Source organism: Miniopterus natalensis, chromosome 11 (assembly GCF_054644295.1).
Source record: "Miniopterus natalensis isolate mMinNat1 chromosome 11, mMinNat1.hap1, whole genome shotgun sequence".
Taxonomy (NCBI): domain Eukaryota; kingdom Metazoa; phylum Chordata; class Mammalia; order Chiroptera; family Miniopteridae; genus Miniopterus; species Miniopterus natalensis.
The window spans coordinates 73,156,354-73,166,876 of NC_142091.1; the positions used below are offsets into that span (position 1 = coordinate 73,156,354).

Genomic DNA, 10,523 nt, shown 5'->3' on the forward strand with positions numbered 1-10,523 from the left:
GCAGGACTTTTTTTCCATTTTTCTTTTTTTTTAAAAAAAAAGTTTACTTATTGAGAGAGAAAAAGAGAGAGAGAGGAAGGGGGAGAGAGAGACTTCGATTTGTTGTTCCACTTATTTGTGCATTCAGAGGTTGATTTTTTTTTTTTATGTTATTGATTTGAGAGTGAGAGAGAGGGAGGGAGGAAGGGTGGTTTTGGGTAAAGGCCTCCACTACCAACTTGGAGCCCGGGTCAGCTCTCCCTCCTGCAAAGGATCTTGCGAAGGGGATGTGGCCTTAGGGAATCAGCCAGGATATCTCCTCTCTGGCGCCCAGCGCGGCGCAATCAGTGAATTTTAACTTCCACCCATCACAGCCCAGGCCTCCTTTCGGGCTGCACCTTGGCTCTGCCTTTGCAAAGAGGTGCGGAGGGGGCCTCGCGGCCTTTCAGGCCTGGGGTCCAGCTGGTTTGCCCTCGCCCCTCTTTGTAGGTGATGGAGCTTTAGGGAGGTTGTTACCTCGGGCAGCTGGGAGGCGAGCGGCGGAGGCTGGATTTACTCGGGGTAGAGGTGGGTGGGGATGGTCCAAAGCCCCGCCCCCGGGGGGCCTGATTGGTGGAGGGCTGTGGGCGGGGCAGCTCCGGGGCTACATAAGGGCAGTAGCTGGCGGCTGCTGCTTATGCTGTAGGTCATCCCTGAGCTCAGGTGAGGCTTCTGGAGCGCGAGGGAGGCTGGGCTGCTTGTGGGGTCCAAGTTGACCAAGGGGTGGTGGACGACACCTTCTCCTGAGTCCTTTAGGTGGCGTCTCTCTCCATAGCTTGAAGTGTTTGAGGTAGCTGCACCTTAACTTGCTTAAACCCAGGTATTTGTACAGTAACATCCCACTATCTGGGCCTCAGTTTCCCCTCTGTGAAGTAAGGGGTTGGTGTTTCTATAAAGTCTGCCACTTTGGTGCGTGGGGGGGGGTATGAGTTGGGGGGCATGGGGAGCCATCAAACTCTGGCTTTGAGGGTCAGACAGGCTCCACTTTTAGGCCATGAGTCTTCCCACTTGTTTCCGTGTTTGCAAAATGGGGCTTGGGTTATACCTGCCTACCAAGATGAAATAAGATGGGGCCTTTAAAGCAACGAGCACAGCTCCAGGCACTTAGGAGACCCTCAGTGGTGCCTGTTGCTCTGTTCTTACTCAGGCCCAGCCTGGAGTAACCGGGCTGGGGGTGGGGAGCTGCAGCCTCCAGGATCTCTGCTGCTTTTCTGGCCTCCCCAGCCTACAGGCCTCCCAGTTTCCCTCTGTTCTGAGCCTGCAAGTCTCCATCTTCATCCCCCCACCTTCTGGAGGGCCTCTTTCAGACCAGCCTCACCAACCCCCTTGACTTGTTGGGGGCAAAGGGAAAGGTGCTAAGTCCTGGGGCTCCTTTCTCTACAGGTCACCCATCCCCACCCCACCCCACCCGCCCCCACCCCCTATGAGATGAGTGAAGCCCAAGACCCTGCCCATGTGGTTGCCATCCAGGTGGAGCTGTGGGGCTGGAGCCGTCAAGATGGGGGCACTGGGGCTCTCCATCCCCGCCAGCACCCAGAGCTCCAGGCCTTCCTCAGCCTTCTGGGTGAGTTGACTTGGGGGCTGGCATGGGAGGGGCTGTAGGGACCAAGTTTGAAACAGACATGAGAGGTGGGATCCCAAACTGCCCACCCAAGGGTCTGAAGTCTCTGTCCCTTCCCTTCTCACATGACCCTGGTTTGGCGGGAGGGGAGGGATCATGCCAGAGAGTGGGTTCAATGGAGCCTTGGACTCTGGAGCTTTGGATGCCACTCTTGTGGGAGGCGGGTGGTCACCCCACTTTATCGTTTCTCCTCTCTACCCCCAGAGCACAGTTTCCTTCAGGAATTCCTCTCCAGAGATCCCTGTTTCCAGATTTCAGATAAGGTCAGGGGGCACAGTGAGGGTAGAAGTGGGGGTCACTTGGGAAAGGTTGAATTAGTGGGGCTCACATGCTGCTAATTTATTGGGTCCCCTAGTCTGGTGGAGGCAGCACCTGCCTTTTTCGTTGTTGTTAATCCTCACTGGAAGGGCGGGGGGAGAGACATCAATGTGAGACACATCGACTGATTGCCACCCAACGGGGTCTGGGGGTGGAACCTGCAACCCAGGTACGTCCCCTTGACAGGGAATCGAAACCGGGACCCTTCGGTGCACAGGCCAACGCTCCAACCACTGAGCCACACCGGCCAAGCAGCACCTGCCTTTTTAACCCTTCACTCTGCAGACCCCTCCCCACCATTTAGCCCCAGTTTCTCTAACCAGAACTTCCTTGGGTGCAGGTAGGTGTGGCACAGCCCCCCCACCCCCAGTGCCTCGCCCTAACCCCCCCCCCCTGCGTCTGCAGTATCTCCTGGCCATGGTGCTCGTCTACTTCCGGCGCGCCAACCTGAAGCTCAGCGAGTACACCTGCAGCAACCTGTTCTTGGCACTGTGAGCGCCCTGGCGGGGGTGGGACCCTTGCTCTGAGCTGTAGATGGGCAGGGCAGGCGCTTATCACCTCTGCCCCCCCACCTCTGTGGTCAGGTACCTTGCAAATGATATGGAGGAGGACCTGGAGGATGCCAAATGTATGATTTTTCCATGGGCCCTGGGCAAAGATTGGCCTAGTCAGGTGACAGACTTCCTGCATCAGAGGGACAAACTGTGGGCAAGGATGGGCTTCCGGGCCGTCATGAGCCGCCAGTGCTGTGAGGAGGTGAGGCCCTGATGGCATCCTGGGGTGGGAGGAAGAGGCTCGACCTTGCACCCCGTTTACCGGTTACCCTACTCCTGCCAGGTCATGGCCAAGGAGCCGTCCCACTGGGCCTGGACTCGGGAGCGGCGCCCCCACCACGGCGGGGCTCAGAGGAGCTGCCCAAAGGCCCGGATCACCCTCCCCAGGGGCCCCGGCTTCTCACCGCCCCACTGTTCCCTCTGTGGCTTGCCCCCTCTCTATAACCACTCCTGCCACCAACCCCGCCCGTTGCCTGTCTTACCCAAATGTCCTTCCCCAAACCCTGAGTGGTACTGCCCTCGTTCCCTCTCTTGTTTCTCAGTGGCTGAAGACTCCTGGGGTGCGGGCTTCTTCATGGTCCTGCCCTTGCAGCTGCATCTGGAGCCAGGCACCTACACCCTCCACAGTGAGTTGGGGACAGGAGCTGGGGGGTGGGCTCGGGAGCTCAGGAGGCAGGTGTGGGGACTAACAGAATGAGAGGAAGAGACACCGGGCCTGGGGGCCAGCAGGTCTGGGCACACGTCCCAGCTCTGCCACCTCCCAGCTGCGTGAGCTTGGCCAGTTTCCTCTCTGAGCCTCTCTGTGTCCTTCCCTTAGTCCCCCCAAAGCCTTGCAGACGCCCCAGGCGCTGACACTCGCAGGATGAAGAGCAGCTTGCCTGCTTGCCCGCTGAGCGATGCTCTACTGGCTGTGGCCTCTGGCCTCCTGTCTTGTTGACCTCAGGCTGGCAGTGCTGCCCAAGGCCCCTGCACCCTCCTCCCAACCTGCAACTTGTATCCACTGTGACTCTGTCCCCCTATAATAAACTCATGTCCACAGGACACCAACTGTGCTTAGGCCCTGGCCTGGCTCCTTGACCCAAGGTGGGGGTGGGGAAGCATTTGGGGAGAGGGCTCTGTCAGGGTTAGGTACCTTGGTTGACACCCATGAGCACAAGTTCTATGATAATTCTCCTTTCCATTGGTGGCCGGTCATCCAAAGCCTCAGTTTCCCCTCCGTAACAGCTCTATACTTAGCCCAGATGTGCCTGTGGGATGAGGTCTGTTTAGGAATAAAACTTGGTTCTCACTCTGGGCTGCAATCAAATGTAATGTAATTATTATAATAGAACCCCCCCTCCCAAAAAGTCTATTTGTTAATGAAGAGGCAGGGAAGGCTTTCCAGAGGAGGTGGGATTGGAACTGGGCCTTGAACAAAGTCAAGCTTGCCCATGAGGGTTGGCAGGTGGGGGTGGTTATGAGGAAGGATATTCTTAGAAATCAGCCTAGAGTAGTGATTAAGTCTTGGCCTCTGGTGCCAGGCATCTTAAATTCAAATTCCAGGTTCCTGCGTGACTTTGGCATGTTATTTAATCTCCCCCATTGCCTCATCTGTGAAATGGGTATTATACTAAAATGGGTTTTGAATATGTTAATCCTGGGGGATTTAGAACTGTCTCAAGAATAGAGGTCATCCCTGGCCGGGTAGCTCAACTGGTTGGAGCACTGTCCCGATAAGTCAGGGTTTCAGGTTCGTTCAGGTTCAATCCCCGGTCAGGGCACGTACAAGAAGCAACCAATGATGCATAAATAAGTGGAACAACAAATCAGTGTTTCTCTCTCTCCCTTTTTTTCCCTCTCTAAAAACAAATCAGTAATACTAATAAAAAGAACAGAGCTTAAATATGTGTTACAAGTAGAGAAAAATGCTGCCTATAGAAAGGCTAGATGGGAGGGTGTGTTTGGGGCTGGAACAGAAGATGGAGAAGGCTGGAGAACATGGACACCATTCCCCTACATGGTCTGTGAGTGGCTCTCAGGAAGCACGGAGGCATGAAAACCTGGAGACTGGCCCAGCCGGTGCAGCTCAGCGGTTGAGCATTACCCCATGCACCAGGAGCTCACCAGGTTCAGTCCCACTCAGGGCCCACGCCTGGGCTGCAGGCTCGATCCCCAGTAGGGGGCGAGAAGGAGGCAGCCAATCAATGTTTCTCTTTATCGATGTTTCTCTCTCTCCCTCTCCCTTCCTCTCTCTGAAATCAATAAAAAATATATTAAAAAACACAAAACACTATGGCTTGCAGTTTGCTTAAAAAAAGAAAGAAAGCCTGGAGACTGCAGGCATTAGAAGCCAAGATGAGGACTGCAAAGCATTTTTAATTTGCTTTTCAAATGGGTGATATAATCACATGTACATTTTGAATTTTGAACCAAGAGTCACCTCCTATTACTGACTCCTAGCCACCTGGTTCCTGTCCCTGGAAGCAATGAAAGTAATAGTTCATATACTTCCAGAAAAGGAATCTAGACATACATTATCAAATGTGGTATAATAAAAAAAATATATATTTGGTCTTTGTCTCTGGTTCCTGGTACAGAGTGTCCTAAACCCTTAGACTTTCCTGAGTCTTAGGAGTAGAATCAGTCCCTTTGGACCACACCTGAGTTTATGCTAATGAGTGACTTTGGATGGGGGCTGGTCACCAGCAAGATCAATCTAGAGGGTGGGAACTTTCAGCTCCCATCTGCAGGAGGGGAGAGGGCCTGGAGAGTCAGAGTTTCTAGGTTGGTGAACACATGTGCTGGGAGGGTGTCAAAGCTCTGTACTCCTCCCCGCCCCACACCTTGCCCCATGCAACTTAGGTATGTGCAGGAGGCAACTGATCAATGTGTCTCTCTCACATCAATGTTCCTCTCTCCCCCTCCCTCCCTCCCTTCTTCTCTCTAAAAATCAATGAGGGGAAAAATATTCTCCGGTAAGGATTAACAAAAATAAAAATAAAAAAGTGGAATTCCCGTATACCCCCTCTCCCTCTGACAGTTTCTTCTACTGTTAACATCTTGCATTACTGTGGTGCATTTGTTACAATTGATGAACCAATATTGCTACATTATTAACTAAAGTTCATAGCTTACATTAGGGTTCACTCTTAGTGTTGTACATCGTATCTGTTTGACAAATGCATAATGTCATGTATCCACCATCACAGTATCATTCAGGATAGTTTCACAGCCCTAAAAATGCTGTGTCCCCCCATTCATTCATCCCCTCCTCCCCTGAACCCCTGGCAACCCCTGCTCTGATCTTTCTTTTAAAAATTTATCTTTATTGTTGAGAGTATTACAGATGTCCTCCCTTCTCCCCATTGACTCCCTCCACCCCACACCCATGTATTTTTTTTAAATCCTCACCTGAGGACATCCCTTTAATGATTTCGAGAGAGAGAGGCAGAGAGAGAGAAACATCCATGTGAGAGAGAAACACTGATCAGCCGCCTCCTGAAGGAACCCTGACCAGGGATCAAACCGCAGCCCGGACATGTGCCCTGACGGGGTTGGAACCCACAACCCTCTTGGTGACGGGAGGACGCTCCCACCAACGGAGCTACCCAGTCAGGGCCCACTGATCCTTTTAGTGTCTCTAGTTTTGCCTTTACCGGAGGCCATAGAGCTGAAATCATACAGTATGTAGTTTTTCATTCTGCCTCTTTTACTTAGCCTTATGCATTTGAGGTTTGGCCATCTTTTTTTTTTTTTTGAGTGAGAGGAAGAGAGGGGGTGGGGGGAGAGAGAGGCATCCCATTGGTTGCCTCCCACCGCACCCTCCCACCGCACCCCGACGTGGGGGAGGGGGCTGAGGGGTGTGGATGGAACCCAGGTACATGCCCTTGACCGGAACTGACCCTTCCTTGCTCAGGCTGACGCTCTGACCGCTGAGCAACACGGGCCATCTTTCTATAGCTTAATAGCTCATTTCTATTTATTGCTGATTATTTTATTTTTTTAAGAAACCAAGAAACTTTTTTTTGTTTTGTTTTTTTAAAATATATCTTTATTGATTTCAGAGAGTGGCAGAGCGTGGAAGAGAGAGAGATAGAAACATCAATGATGAGAGAGTCATTGATCGAGCCCGCAGCCCAGGCATGTGCCCTGACCGGGAATTGAACCCGCATCAACTGGATCCCAGATCGATGCTCAACCGCTGGGCTGGGCCCAAGAAACTGTTTTCCAGAGTGGTCTTATTCTGAATTCCCACCAGCAGCGTATGAGACATCCAGCTCCTCCACATCCTTGCAAACACGTGGTACGCGGATCATCTTTCTAATTTTATTTATTTAATATTTTGTTCAAGAGTTTTTCTTTCTTTTAAAAAATATATCTTTATTGATTTCAGAGAGAGGGAGAGAGAGAGAGAGAGAGAGAAACACCAATGATGAGAGTCATTGATTGGCTGTCTCTTGCACGCCCCCTGCTGGGGATGGAGCCCAAAACCAGGGCAAGTGCCCTGACCGCGAATCGAGTAGGGGGGGGGGGAGGGGGGGCTCCTGGATCCTAGATCGATGCTCAACCGCTGAGCCACACCCCGCCAGGCCAGTCTTTAGTTTTAGCTGTTCTAGTGCATGTGTAGTGGTGGTCCTTCTGGTTTTAATTTGCATTTTCCCAGTGAATAACGTGTTGAGCAATGTTTCATGTCTTATTTGCCATTCAAGTATCTTCTTGAGTGAGATGTCTATTCAAATCTTTTGCCCATTTTTATTGAATTATTTTTAAGTTGTAAAAGTTATATATTCTAAATACAAGCCCTCATAAAATATAATTTTGGCAATTATTTCTTCCTAGTTTGTATTTTTTTTCATAATAGTGCCTTTTAGAGAACAGAGTGTTTTATTTTGATGTTCAATTTTTTTCTTTTATTGTGTGTGCTTTATGTGTCATATTTAAGAAATCTTTGCCAATCCCAAGATCATTAAGGTTTTTCTTAAGCTTTCTTCTAGACATTTTATAGTTTTAGGGTTTACATTTAGGTGTATGATCCAGTGTAAGTTAAATTTTGATGTGGTGCATCCCAAATAGTTCTCAAGTGCATCTATTTTTCTCTGGTGCCCATCCCCTCCCTCAGTTGAGACACCATTCTCTTTCCCTGGACTTTTATTTGGACTCCCTGCTTCCTCTCTCGCACATCCAACCCACTCCCATGTATCCCCCTCCTTCATTTGTACAAATCTGGGCTCAAGTAGAATAAAATCTACACTCCCATAGCCCACCCAGCCCTGCCACAGCGTCCCCCCCTCACCCCCAAGCAACACTAAGCATATTACTGCTCCTCCACTGTGCCAAGGCAATCTCCTCCACGCCCGCCATAACTCCCTGTCTGATTCATGCCTATCCTAACCCTACAATTATGCACTTCAATTATGCACTTCCTTAGCACCAATTCTTCTTCCAGTTAATTATGGGGTAATAATTGAGTCGATTACTTATTCAGAGGAGGCTGAGGCCGTGGGCCTTCACCCTCTTATGCCCAGGCGGACACAGTGTCTTGTACATATAGGAGGTGCTTAGTGCCCATTTGGTGAACTATGGAATATAATAAGGTGACAGTTTTGTGAAAGTGATTCTGGGGACTGTGGGACACATAGGTTGAGCTAGAGTACTTTGGCAGGAGGGGTGAACTTTGGTGCCTGTCCAGAGCATCTTTCCTCTTCCAGGTCCCTGTTCCCTGTGATCTGATCACAAGGAACACTTGAAGTTTCCCTCATTGGCATGTGTTCCCCAGGCCTCTGGGCCTTTGCACCTGCTGTTTTCTGCTAGGAACCCCCTCTCCAGCATCTCACTACCTAATTAACACCTACTTGTCCATCAGGACTCTCTTAATCCCCAAAATGGGACCAGCAGAGCCCCCTCCCCCAGCGGGGGCTGGTCTTCCTGGGTCACGGGTCTCTGTCGTGCAAAGGCCTGCCAGAGGGTTTAGTCACCACTGAATACATAAATATGCTGAATGGTGAAGAGCAAAGGACCTGGGGCTGGTTTCAGCTCTGACTCACCAGGTGAGGGAGCTCAGCAAGTCACACCCTATCAGGCTTCAGTTTTCCTCTTTTGTAAACTGGGAGTGACAGTGGAGTCCGATTAGATAAGCTGCTCTTAACCTTCTTGGGGTCGTGGGTCCTAAAATTCAAGGGGAGCTATGCACTTTCCCCCCAAAATGCTCGTGTATACATCCTATAACACCCTATAAGAGCTGCAATAGCTGCTGGCCCGGGGCCCCCAAGTGCAGTGAAAGGACCTGAGCAGGGGGATCGCCGCAGCCCCCTCCCGACTTAGAGCTCTTCAGCTTCTAGCGGTTCCGGAGGCAGGACCTCTGGGACCCGGGTGGGCCTGCGGTCCTGCTCGCAGCCTCTGCTGCCCCCTCCTGGGGAAGACAGCACATGGGCGCTCCCGGGAGTGTGGGCCACGGTCTGGGGGAAAGGGCTGGGATGCCCACCGCTCGCAGCTTCCCGATAAATAAACCCCACAGCGCATGAGAAAGAGGGTCCCCCACAATTGCTCATCTCCGTCCCATTCGCTGCGCCAATGGGGAAGCCAAGCCGACAGGGGCAGAGACTCGCCCAAGGTCACGCAGCGAGCTGCAGCCTGGGGGGCCGGTTCCCCGCGCCCCGCCCGGACGCGGGAGCCGCTAAGGCGGGGCGAGGCGCCCGCAGCGCGTTGCCCGGGGCGCGGGGGTGGGAGAGGGCGGAGGGCCAGCCTCGCCCGGCGACCCAGCTGCGGCGCAGACCCCGCGGGGTGGCGCTGCGCGTGCCGAGCGCCCGGCAGGGGTCCCCGCAGCCGCCGCACAGCCGGGGTAATCTCGGCCGGCGGCCGGGGGCTCGGGGCGCGCGGGGAGAGGACGGCTGCGGCCGCGCGGGGGAGGCCCGGGGCCGGGGGCTGCAGGCGGCGCCGCCGCCGGGCCGGGCGCCCGGGAATGCCCTGCGGGGCCGCCGCGCCGGGTGGGGCCGCCCTGCCCTGAAGCTCCTGCAGCTGCCCCTGGTTAAAAATACCCCCGGCCCTGCCCTGCCCTGCCCCCTCCTTCCCCCCGCGGTGCCCTTGCGTCCAGGCCCCGGCCCACCCCACCCGACCGGCGCTGCCCCTCCCCGGGGACAACTCTGCGTCTCGCTAGCTCGTCCCCGCGCGGAGCTGGCCCGCGGGGGAGGGGGCGGGAGGCCGCCGTGAGTGAGAGATAGTCGGGGACGGTGCCCGAGAGATAAGGGGCAGCCGAGAGGAAGCGGGGTCGGAGCCGGAGGAGGAGACCGAAGGAGGGCGGAGGGCGCGGGCGGGCGGGGCGCGCGGGCGGGGAGGAGCGCTCTTCCTGGTTGGGCCCTGCCCCGAGCTCCGCCGGGAAGCCAGGCGCGGGACGGCGGCGACCCCCGACTCCTCCTCCAGGTAGGCAGCCGAGTGGCGGGGCCGGGATTCCCGGTCGCAGCCCCTGCCCCCGGGCCGCGGGGACGGGGTCGCAGCCCGCGCCCCCCGCCCGCGCTCGCCGCCGTCTCCAGAGGCGGGGCTGGGGGCGGCCGGAGGGGGGCTGAGGGCGGGCGCCCGGCCCCGCGCCTGTCTCGGGGGCCTGCGGACGGACCCCGACGGCCTGTCGTTCGCAGCCCTCAGGCCGGGGACAGGGGCAGCGAGGAGGAGCCCGGCCGGTTTGGGGAGGGGTTTGCAGGCCGACTGGGTCCGAAAGGCTTTCCTGGGGTCTCCGACCTTCAGGTTCCCCGCGTCACCTCGGCCCGCCCTGCCCCACCTGGCTGGCCCGCTGGCCCGCTGGCCCGCTGACCACAGGGCTGCAGCCGGCCAAGGACAATGGGCTCGGGGAAAATAGAGGGGGTAGCTCTGTGGGGGCAGGGAGGGCGTGGCCAGCACACCCCGGGGCTGGGGAACTCCTGCCCTGGGAGCAGAAGGAAGTGGCAGAGGCCTGAGTCCTGCCAGGGGGGCGGCGATGTGGGGAAACCTCAGGTCTGGGGAGGCAGGGTGGGCAAGGACGGGCAGGACCCCGTCCCAGTCCTGGG

At 55.1% G+C, this 10,523-nt stretch overlaps 1 protein-coding gene across 1 annotated transcript; it reads left to right on the forward strand.

Annotated features, from left to right (window-relative positions):
• Window positions 1–1,446: 1,446 nt before the first annotated feature.
• On the forward strand, window positions 1,447–8,052 carry SPDYC (speedy/RINGO cell cycle regulator family member C). Its single transcript, XM_087822302.1, has 6 exons — window positions 1,447–1,582; window positions 1,844–1,902; window positions 2,363–2,448; window positions 2,542–2,713; window positions 2,795–3,137; window positions 7,976–8,052. Exons 1-6 carry the CDS (start codon window positions 1,447–1,449, stop codon window positions 8,050–8,052), a joined length of 873 nt encoding a protein of 290 aa, XP_087678428.1.
• Window positions 8,053–10,523: the final 2,471 nt, after the last annotated feature.

What these genes read in the sequence shown, in the direction of transcription:
- SPDYC (XM_087822302.1), top strand. Translation starts at nt 1,447, where the DNA reads ATGAGTGAAGCCCAAGACCCTGCCCATGTGGTTGCCATCCAGGTGGAG. An exon ending in AGCAACCTGTTCTTGGCACT is followed by an intron (nt 2,449 to 2,541) that starts GTGAGCGCCCTG and finishes CTCTGTGGTCAG; the next exon opens with GTACCTTGCAAATGATATGG. An exon ending in GCCGCCAGTGCTGTGAGGAG is followed by an intron (nt 2,714 to 2,794) that starts GTGAGGCCCTGA and finishes TACTCCTGCCAG; the next exon opens with GTCATGGCCAAGGAGCCGTC.